The 14,291-nt window shown below is 42.1% G+C and overlaps 1 protein-coding gene across 1 annotated transcript in view; it reads right to left on the reverse strand.

Annotated features, from left to right (window-relative positions):
• The window catches only part of KDM4C (lysine demethylase 4C), a 250,253-nt gene that overhangs the window by 103,278 nt on the left and 132,684 nt on the right, over window positions 1-14,291 (reverse strand). The window contains exon 9 of the mRNA XM_009902889.2: window positions 2,878-3,056. Coding sequence (XP_009901191.2) covers window positions 2,878-3,056 — 179 coding nt within the window. The remainder of the gene's footprint in view (window positions 1-2,877; window positions 3,057-14,291) is intronic.

The raw sequence follows: 14,291 nt of genomic DNA on the forward strand, positions 1-14,291 counted from the left end.
TTATAGTTAAGAAAAAGGAAGGAGAATCATTCTTACTCTTCCCTTTTGACAATGATGAAATGGTTTCTCCCCTCCCAGCTCTTGCACTAACAGTGCAACAGTTTTATGAGAAAATTAACTACTTCTAGGTATTTACCACAGTCATTCTATCACTCCTTGATTGTCCAAATAACTGCAAGAACTAGAATAGCACTCAGCCTGCAAACTAGTGTTATTCCAGCAGCGTTCAGTGATACGGCACCTGTGTTTCCTCTTGGGGCCTTCAACTGGGTCTATTGCAATAGACGTTTTCTTCCTAGTTCCCATGCTGAAGGAATTCCAGATAAGCATTTGCAGCTGACTTTTGACATAGGGGTTCCACAAGACAGTACCAGGTACTGGAATGGATGGGTGGGGGCCACCTTGGACAGAGCAACCAAGAAGTGATGGAGTTGCTGGAGAAGTACAGAGAGGGGTCATGAGAACTTCAGCAGGCAGAATTTGGCCTGGTTGAAAGAGTCCATTGGGAGGCCCAGGAGTCCAGGAAGGCCAGACATTGCTCAAAAGGGAAGTCCTAAGGGCACAGGAACAGCCTATCCCCTTCAGCTGAAAGATAAATCATTGGGGAAGAAGGCCAGCCTGGCTGAATAGAGAAGTTTGGTTGAAATTCAGGGGGGTTAAAAAGAGAGACTGTGGTGATTGCAAGAAGGGGCAGTACACTTGGGAGGACTACAAGATTGTCATGAGAGTATGTGGCGAGAAAATGAGAAGGTACAAGGCCCAACTGAAATTTAATTTGGCTTCAGCTGTTAAAGCAAACAAGAAGTGTTTCTATAAATACATTAGCAACAAAACAAGGACTGTGGGGAATCTCAATCAGTTTTTTTACACAATTTCCAATTTTTTTAGTGGTCAAGGATAAGGAAAAAGATGAGGTACTCAATACCTTCCTTGCCTCAGTTTCTAGTAGTAGGATACCCAGCCCCCTGAGCCAGGAGATAGATGAGGAATAGAATGAATCCCACATAATACAACAGGAGAAGGTTATTGACCTGCTGTATCACTTAGACACACACAAGTCTGTGGGCACAGATGGATACACTAGAGGGTACTGAGGGAACTGGCAAAAGTGTTCAAGCCACTTTCCATCATTTACCAGCAGTCCTGGCCAAGTGGGAAGGTCCCAGCTGACTGGAGGTAGGCAAACGTGATGCCCATTTACAAGGAGGGCCTGAAGGGGGACCTGGAGAGCTACAGACCTGAAAGTCTGAACTCAGTGCCAGTGAAGGTCATGGAGCAGGTCATCTTGTGAGCCATTATGCAGCATTTGCAGAGCAAACAGATGGGTTCATGAAGGGCATGTCTTCCATGACAAACCTGGTCCCCTTCTATGAAAAGGTGACTGCATGTTTTAGCACATGATTTTGTTAACTGCTTAGTGGATGAGGAAAAGGCTGTGGATGTTGTTTATCTGGACTTCAGTAAAGCTTTTGACACTGTCTCCCACAGCATCCTCCTGGAGAAACTAGTTGCTCATAGCTTGGATGAGTTGACACTTCACTGGGTGAAAAACTGGCTGGGTTGCTGGCCCCAAAGAGTGGTAGTGAATGAAATGAAATCCAGTTGACAGGCAGTCACTAGTGGTGTTCCCCAGGGCTTAGTATTGTGGGCAGTTCTCTTTAATGTCTTCATCAGTGATCTAGGTGAGGGGTTGAGTGCACCTTCTTTTAAGTCTGCAGATGACACTAATCTAGGAAGGAGTGTTAATCTCCTTGAGTGTAGGAAGGCTCTTCAGAGGGACCTGGACAAGCTGGATTGATGGGACAGAGAAAATTGTGTGAGATTCAACAAGACCACATGCTGGGTGCTGCACTTCAGTCATAACAACCCCATGCAATACTACAGGCTTGGGGCTGTGTGGCTGGAAAGCTGCCCAGAAGAGAAAGACCAGAAGGCGTGCTGATGGACAGCCAGATGAATATGAGCCAGCAGTGTGCTCTGGTGGCCCAGAATGCCAAAAGCATTCGCCTGTATCAGGAATACTCTGACAAGCAGGTAGAGGGAAGTGACTGCCATCCTGTACTCAGCACTAGTAAGGCTACAGCTTGAATATTGTGCTTACTACGAAATACAGTGAGTTGTTGAAGCTGGTCCCAAGAAGAGCAAAGTAGCTGGTGAAGAGTCTGGAGAACAAGCCTTATGAGGACCAGCTGATGGAACTGGGATTGTTTAGTCTGGAGAAGAGGAGGCTGAGGAGAGACCTCCTCACTTGCTAAAACTGAAAGGAGGATGTAGTGGGGTGGTTGTTGGTCTCCTCTCTCTAGTAACAAGTGACAGGACAAGAGGAAATGTCCTCAAGTTACATCAGGGGAGGTTTCAGTTGAGTATTAGAGTAACTTTCTTCTCTGAAAGGATTCTCAAACACTGGAATAGGCTCTGCAGGGAGGTAGTTGAATCATCACACCTGGAGGTGTTTGAAAGGCACACAAACATGATGCTAAGAGACACAGTACAGTACCAGACTTGGCAGTCATATAATGGCTGGACTTGATGACCTGTGATAGAAGAAGCTCTCACAAAAATGCATTTGAAGATGCACTTATAAGGAAATAGATAAAAGAAATAAACCTATGTGGATTTGCCACCTCAAAAATTGTGACATCAAGAGCAAACACACAGACACTAACACCAATCCTAAATAAAGCCTCGTAGAAAGCATACACTGCTTGCAACCAAGAGTGAACGCATGCAAAAAAAGCTTATCAGTTCTAATTTTAACAATAGTGAGTTTACATATTTCCCTTACAAATCAAGGGATAAGATTACCTTAATTCTAATTTACTCAAACTAGCTATTATATACCCCACCTGGAGATGGAACTGTTAGGATCTTGATTACCTTATATGGCATGAAGAGTGTGCAGATGGCACAGTATGGTTCCTTTTTTGCACAGGCTGCATTGTAGTCTTTTTCAGCATTGAAACTGGGTGCTTTAGTCTGCCAAAGGTAAACCAGAGGCCTGGCCCATGTCTCTGTCTCTTGAACATTCTTTTCAATTGAGGTAATCTCAGCCAGTTCTTAAAGAAAATGAACAATTAGTTACATTGTAGTCATGGAATGAAGACTAACAACAATGATTTTATGATGTCTGTTAACAGTGAAGATAAACCAATACTACCAGATATCTCTGTGAGAATACAAATTCTAAAAGAAATATGCATCTTGACAAGCACAAAAAAAGGTGCTTTAATACCTGTGCTGTTAGCTGACTGTTCCACTAACCACCAGCTCTACTATTTAGAATTTGTATTCATATCCACAACATACCATCTTCCAACCTCTACCCTCTATCCCTTCATGCACTCTGCCCTGAATTCCTTAAGGATGCAACACGTCGCGAAGTAGTGCTAGACAACTCATTCTGTTCACTTAGAATGACACCTCCCAACTGGAATCTGACATTCCTTTTCTGAAGGGAAAAAAGAGTTAAGTGCTACAGCCAGGGACTAACAAGGAACAATCAGATCTACAGTGTAGCTGGACAGGTATACTGTTGGACAGGTATACTGTATCTCTCTATGGGAAAAATTATTTGGTGGTATCACAGATCTGCAATTTAAAAACTCTAGAGAAGCTAGGGAATAAAATCAGACTGTAACTCAGAGAGAAACAGAGTATTCAAAAGGAATAATCTAAAAATGCAGCCATTTAGTATCTAGAAAGATGTGGAAAAGGGAAAGCCATGAAAATGGTGTAAAACCCCTGCACCACTGAAATTGATGTCATAATTATTAACAATCCAATTGTTAGCATCAGAATTTTATCCTAGTCATGTTTGAGGTGGTTGGAAACCTTCAGGTATCTTCACAAGGAACCTAGTGACTGTCGTCTATAAAATACATGGATTATGAGAAGGGAAATGTCATTTCATTCTAGAAAGGAAAGCATTGCTGACAGGAAATGTTAAGTGCCTTTTTCAGAATTGTGTCCTTACACACTGCTCTGATTAATGATGAGGACTGTGGTTCTTTTCATTCAAGTGAACAGTGTCTATTAAGTCTTTCATGATCAATGGGAAGGCATGTAGGTGTCAATTAGAGTAATTAAAATAATGCAGGAAGAAAAATGTGGAAAGTTATTGAACAGAACTTCCAGATAACAAAAAAGGTCTCTGGCACACAGTCCTTTTCTAATGGTGTATTTAAGAAAAAATGTTTCTTTCAGATGAAAATTCCACCAACAGAGAAACATTTAATGAAGTATATTAAGTTAAATCATCACATTCCTTCAGCCCATGACTGACTTCATGCCAAACAAAGGCATTATGGCTCTCCTGCTATGATAAATTGTCACGCATTGCTACAAATGCACATCAGAATTGATAGCATTTTTATCACTATTAAATAAAATATATATTAAAACATTTTCATACAAGCAAGTCAAACGTAGCCAAAAAAAGCCTTAATATACCCTGTATATGCATTTTATTCCATTTTCTATATTTTCTCAAGAGAAATAGTATCAATTCAATGTGTTTGCCAATAATCCAGGTAGGACAAATACAAAGCAACTACAAAAAAAGCTGTCACCAAGTCAACATTCTGCAGAAGTGCTTTAGGGTGAGTAAGGTAGTTGTGGAAGAATAGCAGTAAAGAAATAGCTCAACACAAGGAAAAGATGAAAACATAAAATGCCAACATCACATTTATAGCTTTCTGAATTATTTGGTTTCTCAGCTAAAAGTTTAACTAAGCTGTCCAATCATACTTATTCTGCTGTTTGCAATTTTCCAGAACTGTAAAACAAATAGTTCCAAAATCTATGCCTCTAGCTCCTTTTAGATCTATAAAATTTTTCCCTTACAGAACCAACTCATAAGTGGCTTCATATTTGTTAATTTATTCTCTAAATTCTTTGACTTCCTTTCTTTCAGGATCTTATGCTACCATAATTTTAAATATTTTCATTATAGTTGTGACCTTGTAGTGGAATTCATGGCTTTATTAACAAAGAGTCACATAAAATTTGTTGTGAAGATTTGTAACTTAAATATTCCATATCTATTACCCACTTTGAAACTGACATTTTTGAATGCACTACATCTTATCACTCCTATTTTCCCAGAAGGGTTGAAGTTCAAAGCTCAGTCTATTATGCTCCTCTTTAGTCAAAAATCTATCATTAAATTTCCAGTCCTAGAATCAATTCTGGGATGAGAGCTCTAGTTCTCTCCCAGAGTATTCTGGTTTCCCACTACCTCAGCACATTGCTGAGTTCATGACCATGTTGTTTCTGCTTTTGATGAGAACAATATTTACATCTTAATTACATTAAAACTCCAAAATTTCAGTTCCCTTTTGTGTGATCTTTACTAATCCTTCATACCAAGGGAGTGAAAAGAATGTGAGACCCAGGAACAAAGCTGGCAGCCCTCTTACATTGTGCTGCTTTCACAGGATCACAGAAAGTCCAACCGATAACCCTAGCCTAGGGGCTCACCCCTAAACCATATTCCCAAGCACCACATCCAAACCACCATTAAACACATCCAGGACTCAACCACCTCCCTGGGCAGTACATTCCAATGCCTGACCACTCTTGCTGTGCAAATGCTTTTCCTAATGTCTAGTCTAAACCTACCCAATCCTATCTTGAAGCCATTCCCTCTTGTTCTATCACTAATCACCTGTGAGAACAGACAAGCACCAGCCTCTCCACAACATCCTTTCAGGTAGCTGTAGACAGCAATGAGGTGACCCTCCAGCTGTTTTCCAAACTAAACAGCCCCAGCTCCCTCAGTCGTTCATCATAAGACTTACTTTCCAGGTCCTTCACCAGCTTTGCTGCCCTCCTGCGTACTCACTACAGCACATCCACATCTCTCCTGTATTGAATTGCCCAAAACTAGACACAATACTCAAGTATTGTGCCTCTGCCTCACCAAAGCTGAGTACAAGAGGACAAACACCTCTCTATTCCTGCTGGACACAGCATTTCTGATACAAGCCAGGATGCCATTGGCTTTCCTAGCCACCTGGGCACACTGCTTGCTCGTATTCAGTTGTTTGCCAATGTGAACCCCCAGGTCCCTTTCTGCCAGACAGCTCTCCAGCCACACTTCCCCAAGCCTGGGGGTGTTGTTACCCAAGTGCAGGACCAGGCTTTTGGCCTTGTTGAACCTCATCCCATTAACATTGGCCCATTGATCCAATCTATCCAAGTCCTTCTGTAGAGCCTCCTTATTCTCATGGAGATCAACTCTCCCACCCAACTTGGTGTCATCTGTGAACTTACTGACAACACATTCTATGTCTTCATCAAGTCACCAATAAAGATGTCAAACAGGAGTGGTCCCAACACTGAGTCCTGAGGAACACCACTTGTGACCGGCTGCCAGCTGGATTTAACTCCATTGACCACCACTCTCTGGGCCTGTTCACCTAGCCAGTGCTTTATCCAGCAGAGTGTGTGCTCATCCAAGCCGCGAGCAGCCAGCTTGTCCACAAGAGCTTTCAAAAGCTTTGTGTTTATTTTCAAACCTCAATCCAAATGAAGTCAGGGACAAAGTACCACATGCAGATGTACCAGACTGCACCTTCCACGACCTCCAAAAACCTCCACTGTTTAAGTAACTTTATTTTCTCCTTTACATTATGTTTGGAGCTACTACTTCCAGCTACTTATTTGACTAGAAGCAAACCCTCCTCATTTGACACTGATCTATAACATGTCTAAGGATGCATTCTGTCTCCTTTGAGGTGTAACTGACTGCTCAATGCTCCTGCAAATTACACCCCACAACTTCTAACTCCTCTGCACCATAACAAACCCAGAAGTACAGCCAGGAAATGAAGAATACCCATCTTCCTTCCAGAGACCAGCTAACTCAGTAATTCTTAGAGCAATGTTACACTGACAGTATACAAAACTAAGAATACAGAAGAGGGATGCTCCTAAGTTATATAACATTTTTATGATCCTCTGACTGGCTTGTGAATTTCAGTCATCTTCAAGAATTTCCTTTGAGGGCCTCATTATCAACATTCCCCACACACTGAAATCATAACAAACAAACAAAACAGTGATATTAAAAAAATACAAAGTACATGACTCCTATTACAGAATATGACAACAATGCTGCTTCCACCATCTTTCTCACAAGTTGAAACATGCAATCTTCAGAGTAAATATTCTACGACCGTTGAACCTGACCAGTTTCATTTTGTGTGCGTTTTTGCAAGATACACCCATGCCACTGAAAGTAAGAATTCCCAGGTCAATTTTGGTGAACAGCCACTTATGCAACACTATGAATCAACAACACCCTATGGTACATGCCGTTATTCAGTCAAACCTTCTTGAACATAAACTGGCCTCACATTAAGAGGCCAATCAATGGCCCAAGATAGACAATCTGATTTAGGTCAGCAAATGCAGAGATACGGAGAACACATGAAAAGCAGCCAGGCAATCTCTCTTGATGTCTTTGTCAGCTGTAACCTGGATCAAATCACTCACACTTCCTCACAGTTCATTGCCAGTAAATACATGAACAGGACTCTGTGCAGGTGTGTATCAGAATTCCCTGGTGAGAATTCTGACATGCCATTTGCTTTTTTCAGCTTGCCAGCATGAAACTGACATTCCAAATTATGAATTAATCAATACAAAAGTGAATAACATATTCCAGATACTCTTTGGTAAAGAAACATCAAATCAGCTTAACTAGAGAACAGGATATATCTTGCTGTCAAAAGGAATAAAAGAAAATACAGGAACTGAACATGCTACCCATGATAGGGAAATACATTTGCAGCTCAACTAAGAGCTCTCATGCAAACTCTCATGTATAACACATAGGCACACTGACAAATACTCCAAGAACCATATTTAAAGTCTTCACTTGATCTATTTCTGCTGTTTAATCTCCACCTAAATCATGGCAGTCTAAATTAGATACAGTAATTTTTCCCACAGCAAAAACTCTTATCAAAAATTGAGGCCATCACTTTAGCCACAAAACCAGACATCTCTTTAGCAGAACACCTTCTCAAATAACACATGTTCAAGTGTAAATGTTATGCTTGACCTGAAATGCACATGCTACTTAGAGGCATTCGGAATTGCTTTATGAAACAGAATAATTTTCTGATTGTAACTTAAATCATCCATATCTTAGAGTCAAGCTCACTGTTCTCCTGAGACTATTTGTCCCGGAGAATTTAAGTAGATCAAACACAATGCTCAGAGGAGAACTATATGAAGAGGTACGTGCTCATGTCCTACTCTGAACTGAAACTAGGAGAACCATCCAGCACACCTTTTCAGGAGGTAATAAACATTTCTAACTATAAAAGTATGGCAGAGGGTTTCTTTAAGCACAAAAAATGAGAATCCACTGGTTACCACACGAAGCCTTTACTATGTTGAATGAGGAATTACATGAAATAAAAATCAAATACCCTACACTGAAATATTTATATTTAAAAAGACTGGCTATGCAGTATCTTGCACCATGTAAAAATTCAGTTAAACTAAATTTTAAAAATAAAATAAAATAAAATGGGACACTATGTAAGAAATACAAACACTTGTACTTACACCACTGGAATCATCAATGCAGATACACCCCCAAAAACTCATAGATAAATCCAATTTCAAACCTGACCCTATTTTTGCAACTCTACATTAAGCTTTACATCACCATCGCCTGGTGGATGTAGAGAAGGCTGTGGATGTAGTCTACCTGGACTTCAGCAAGGCCTTTGACACCATCCCCCACAGCAAACTCCTGGCCAAGCTGTCAGCCCTTGGCTTGGACAGCAACACTCTGTGCTGGGTTAGGAACTGGCTGGAAGGCCTAGCCCAGAGAGTGGCGGTGAATGGTGCCACATCCAGCTGGCAGCCAGTCACTAGTGGTGTGCCCCAGGGATCAGTGCTGAGCCCCATGCTCTTTAACATCTTCATTGATGATCTGGATGAGGGCATTGAGTCCATCACCAGTAAATTTGCAGATGACACCAAGCTGGGGGCAGGAGTTGATCAGCTGGAGGGTAGGGGAGCTCTGCAGAGGGACCTTGATGGGCTGGACAGATGGGCAGAGTCCAACAGCATGAGATTTAACACACCCAAGTGCCGGGTTCTGCACATTGGCCACAAAACCCCCATGTAGAGCTACAGGCTGGAGTCAGAGTGGCTGGAGAGCAGCCAGGCAGAAAGGGACCTGGGGATACTGGTTGATATTAAACTGAACATGAGACAGCAGTGTACCCAGGTGGCCAAGAAGGCCAATGGCATCCTGGCCTGTATCAGGAACAGTGTGGCCAGCAGGAGCAGGGAGGCCATTGTGCCCCTGTATTCAGCACTGGTTAGGCCACACCTTGAGTCCTGTGTCCAGTTTTGGGCCCCCCAGTTTAAGAAAGATTATTTGAGGAATAGAATAGAATAGAATAGAATAGAACAGAATAGAATAGAATAGACCAGACCAGACCAGACCAGACCAGACCAGGTTGGAAGAGACACAATCTCTTTTGTTACGAAGGAAACTTCTATTACAAAGTATTTATGAAGAGTTAACTGTGCTGCTTTCCACATGCTAAGTAAATGAAATAAATGTCACAAATGTCATTAGTCTAACAGTTTCTGGCAAACTTGCTGCAACACTTGATGCTATTGCTTTGAACGGTTTTTGCTTACTAAGTTAAACTCAGATTCTCAGGCAGAAAACATTTGGCCCATTTGCAGAATGGGCTGTTGCCAGAGTTTGCTGATTTATTCCAGCAGATGGGAAAAGCCAAAGATGCTAATACAGTATAATTTGCTTTTGCCAATCTCAACAATGACTTTGCTACTAGGAGTTATGTTCCACTGATGTCTCATGGCTTTGAACAGCAGCATTCTCTGCTATGAAGAGCACAGCAGCATCTGTTATTTTCCAGGTAGTTGAGCATAATCTCAGCCTTGGGAGGCATTATCTATAGTTTCAAATGTCCTGGAGGAAATAATAATAATAATAATAGTAGTCAGGGAAAAATACTTGCAACTTCGAAACTTTGCTCTTCCTGGAGTATAGCTGCAAACTCAATTTTCAGAAACTGTCCTTTTTTTCAGCAAGGAAAGCCACAATTTTAGTAACAAAATATGAACATGTAATTTTTTTACCTTTCTTGTACTGTACAAGATATTTAATTTCATCTGTGGTACCATACGTAACAACACTTCAGTTCTCAAACAAATTTGTATACATGACAATACCCATACTGAATCTGAGCTCACTAATGTTTAGCTCGCTGATGTGGTGCCTTATGTAAAAAAAAGTAAAATATAAAAAAAAAGTAACATCAATTGAAGCAGATCTCAAAATCTTTTCAAAAGTCAAAAATTCAAAGTTTGAAAAAATATTTTAAAGGTCAATTTGACAGAATTGTAAGATGTATTCAGGTGTTGGGATATCAGATTACCTCTTAAGCATATCATTGGAGTCCCATAATGAAATTCACATTTCTTTTGCGAATGAACTGTGTGTTGCAATTGCTACACTTTGCCCAATGTAATTTGTACTTGTATTGTGATGGAAATGTAGTATTAAAATTGCTACTATGCTAAATGTAACCTGTACTTTCACTGCATTTAAGTGCATTGCTGTATCACTTTGCTGAATCAAAATCCTATGTAACTTCATACAATTCCAAATACAAAAATTTTCTGTTGTTCATTAAACCCTCTACATGTGGAATAGCTAAAAAGAACCTGGTCAGAGCGTTTTAACTAGGATAGCTGGCAGGATGCTCACAAGTAATGATCTGTTTAGCAAAAACCTGCTTTCTGATTTGGTGTTAGTCACAAGTAAGAACTGAGCAGAGAAAACCTGCATTGTGATTAAGAACAGGCAATGATAAGGCAGGCTGCAGACAGGACCCCTACCCTTTAAAAGAAGGCATAGAACTACTACAAATACCAGTGAAGGCTGGAAAAATCTCACCAGTAACTTTGAAAAGAACAGATGGGAAACCAATAACCAGATTTTTCATAGACAGCAGAACCAAGCACTGATCCCACTGATATTTAGGATGAATATGAAATTTTTTGAAGTTCTAACACGTTTAAGAAAAGTAAAAAAAGAAGGGCATAAAATGTTATTTGTGATTAGTAGTGCAAAAGTTAGATGAGGAGAAATAAACACATAGCATGCCAGAATTAAAATAAGCAGTTGTAAAAGATAACATAATGCATAAACAATGTATGTAGAGAATAAAAAAATCTCCTAGACTCAAAATTTGCAGTCTCAAATCAAATGTGATACCCGTATGCATACGGATCATTACAGTCTACTGAAATAGACCTCATTCAGGTGATGGCCACCACATATGCCAAGGACAATGAATGATCAAAAGATCTGGTTTCATGACTGATTCAAGTGACTTGTGAAGTATTATGGAAGTGTTTGCTCCCATGACAAAACGCCTTTTATTGTTCCTTTTTAAAAAGGCAAGCAACGGGCCTTACACATTTGCAACCAAAATACTCCTTCCTGGAGACTGGAAACACCCGGCACCATGAGAGTGAGCATATTATTAGACACCAGTAATGAAATTTACATTTATCACAGTATCACCAAGGTTGGAAGAGACCTCAAAGATCATTGAGACCAACCTTTATGTTACAACTGAATTATATATTGCAATTAGTAAACTCTCCTAAACATAGTTTGTACTTATATTGTGATTTGAGTGCACACATCAAAATCCTGCATAACTTCTACTCACTTCAAATAAGTACATTTTCTATTATGCACTGTATTTTTCCATATGTAAAATATCTAAAAGGACCCTGTGAGACTGTACTGGACCCCAGCTTTTTCCTCTAACAAGTGGCAAAGTAACAACAACAAAAAAAAAACTTTATTAAAATTACTGTGCTGATGATTAACTTTGACACAGCTGAAGACTCATGGTGTAGAGAATCCATTTGTGTTTACACACTCTGTAAAAAGAGTTTTACAGGACTGTGGCACTGATATTTTTTAAATTACCATTTTTGTTTGGTTCCTAATTCTTGCAACAAAACCATTCTCTGCTTCAAACAGGAGACTATAAAAGCACCCAATAATACATAGAATACATAGAATACATAGAATAAACCAGGTAGGAAGAGACCTTCAAGATCATCGCGTCCAACCCATCAACCAATCCAACACCGCCCAAGCAACCAACCCACGGCACCAAGCACCCTGTCAAGTCTTCTCCTAAAAACCTCCAGTGATGGCGACTCCACCACCTCCCCAGGCAGCCCATTCCAATGGGCAATCACTCTTTCTGTATAGAACTTTTTTCTAACATCCAGCCTGAACCTCCCCTGGCGCAGCCTGAGACTGTGTCCTCTTGTTCTGGTACTGGCTGCCTGGGAGAAGAGACCAACATCCGTCTGTCTACAACCTCCCTTCAGGTAGTTATAGAGAGCAAGAAGGTCACCCCTGAGTCTCCTCTTCTCCAGGCTAAGCAACCCCAGCTCCCTCAGCCTCTCCTCGTAGGGCTTATGTTCCAAACCCCTCACCAACTTTGTTGCTCTTCTCTGGACTCGTTCCAGCAAGTCAACATCCTTCCTAAACTGAGGGGCCCAGAACTGGACACAGTACTCAAGGTGCGGCCTAACCAGTGCAGTGTACAGGGGCAGAATGACCTCCCTGCTCCTCCTGGCCACACTGTTCCTGATGCAGGCCAGAATGCCATTGGCCCTCTTAGCTGCCTGGGCACACTGCAGGCTCATGTTCAGTCTACCGTCAACTAGCACCCCCAGGTCCCTCTCTGCCTGACTGCTCTCCAGCCACTCTGACCCCAGCCTGTAGCTCTGCATGGGGTTGCTGTGGCCAATGTGCAGAACCCGGCACTTGGATGTGTTAAATCTCATGCCGTTGGACTCTGCCCATCTGCCCAGCCTGTCAAGGTCCCTCTGCAGAGCCTCTCTACCCTCCAGCAGATCAACTCCTGCGCCCAGCTTGGTGTCGTCAGCAAATTTACTGATGATGGACTCGATGCCCTCGTCCAGATCATCAATGAAGATGTTAAAGAGCATGGGGCCCAGTACTGATCCCTGGGGCACACCACTGGTGACTGGCTGCCAGCTGGATGTGGCACCATTCACCACCACTCTCTGGGCTCGGCCCTCCAGCCAGTTCCTAACCCATCTCAGTGTGCTCCCATCCAAGCCATGGGCTGACAGCTTGGCCAGGAGTTTGCTATGGGGAACGGTGTCAAAGGCCTTGCTGAGGTCCAGGTAGACTACATCCACAGGCCTCCCCACATCCACCAGGCGGGTCACCTGATCATAGAAGGAGATCAGGTTGGTCAGGCAGGACCTGCCCTTCCTAAACCCATGCTGGCTGGGCCTGATCCCTTGGCCATCCTCTAAGTGTTGTGCGATTGCACTCAGGATGACCTGCTCCATAATCTTGCCTGGCACTGAGGTCAGGCTGACAGGCCTGTAATTCCCTGGCTCATCCAACCGGCCCTTCTTGTGGATGGGTACCACGTTGGCCAGCTTCCAGTCATCTGGGATCTCTCCAGTGAGCCAGGACTGATGAAAAATAATGGAGAGTGGCTTGGCCAGCTCATCTGCCAGCTCTCTCAGCACCCTAGGATGGATCCCATCTGGTCCCATGGACTTGTGGGGGTCTAAGCTGCTGAGGAGAGCTCCTATCACTTGCTCATGGAACACAGGGAAACCATGCAGCTCCCTGGTTCCCTCTGCCAGTTCTGCAGGCCAGCTGTCTGGTAGACGTTCTTTCCAGCTAGTAAAAACTGAGGTAAAGAAGGTGTTAAGTACCTCTGCCTTTTCCTCATCCTGTGTTACAACATTTCCTTCCATGTCAACCAAGGAGTGGAGGTTGTCCCTGCCCTTCCTTTTGCTATTAATATATTTATAGAAGGACTTTTTGTTGTCCTTCACATCAGAGGCCAGTTTAAGTTCCAAATGTGCTTTTGCCTCCCTAATTTTCCTCCTACATGCCCTAGCAACCTCTTTAAACATTCCATGGGTTGCCTCACCTTTCTTCCAAAGATTATACACCCTCTTTTTTTCCCTTAGTTCTATTAAAAGTTCATTACACAGCCAGGCTGGCCGTCTGCCCCGGCGGCTCCTCTTCCGGCACACTGGCACAGCCTGCTCCTGAGCCTTCATCAGCTCTTTCTTGAAGCAGGTCCAGCCCTCCTGGACCCCTTTATTTTTAAGGGCTTAAATATAAGAGGTTAAAAATAATCTTTGATCCACTGAATTCTCTAAATAGCTACACAAGTTTTTTGTGAATATAAAAGGAA

Source organism: Dryobates pubescens, chromosome Z, assembly GCF_014839835.1.
Source record: "Dryobates pubescens isolate bDryPub1 chromosome Z, bDryPub1.pri, whole genome shotgun sequence".
NCBI classification, from domain to species: Eukaryota; Metazoa; Chordata; class Aves; order Piciformes; family Picidae; genus Dryobates; species Dryobates pubescens.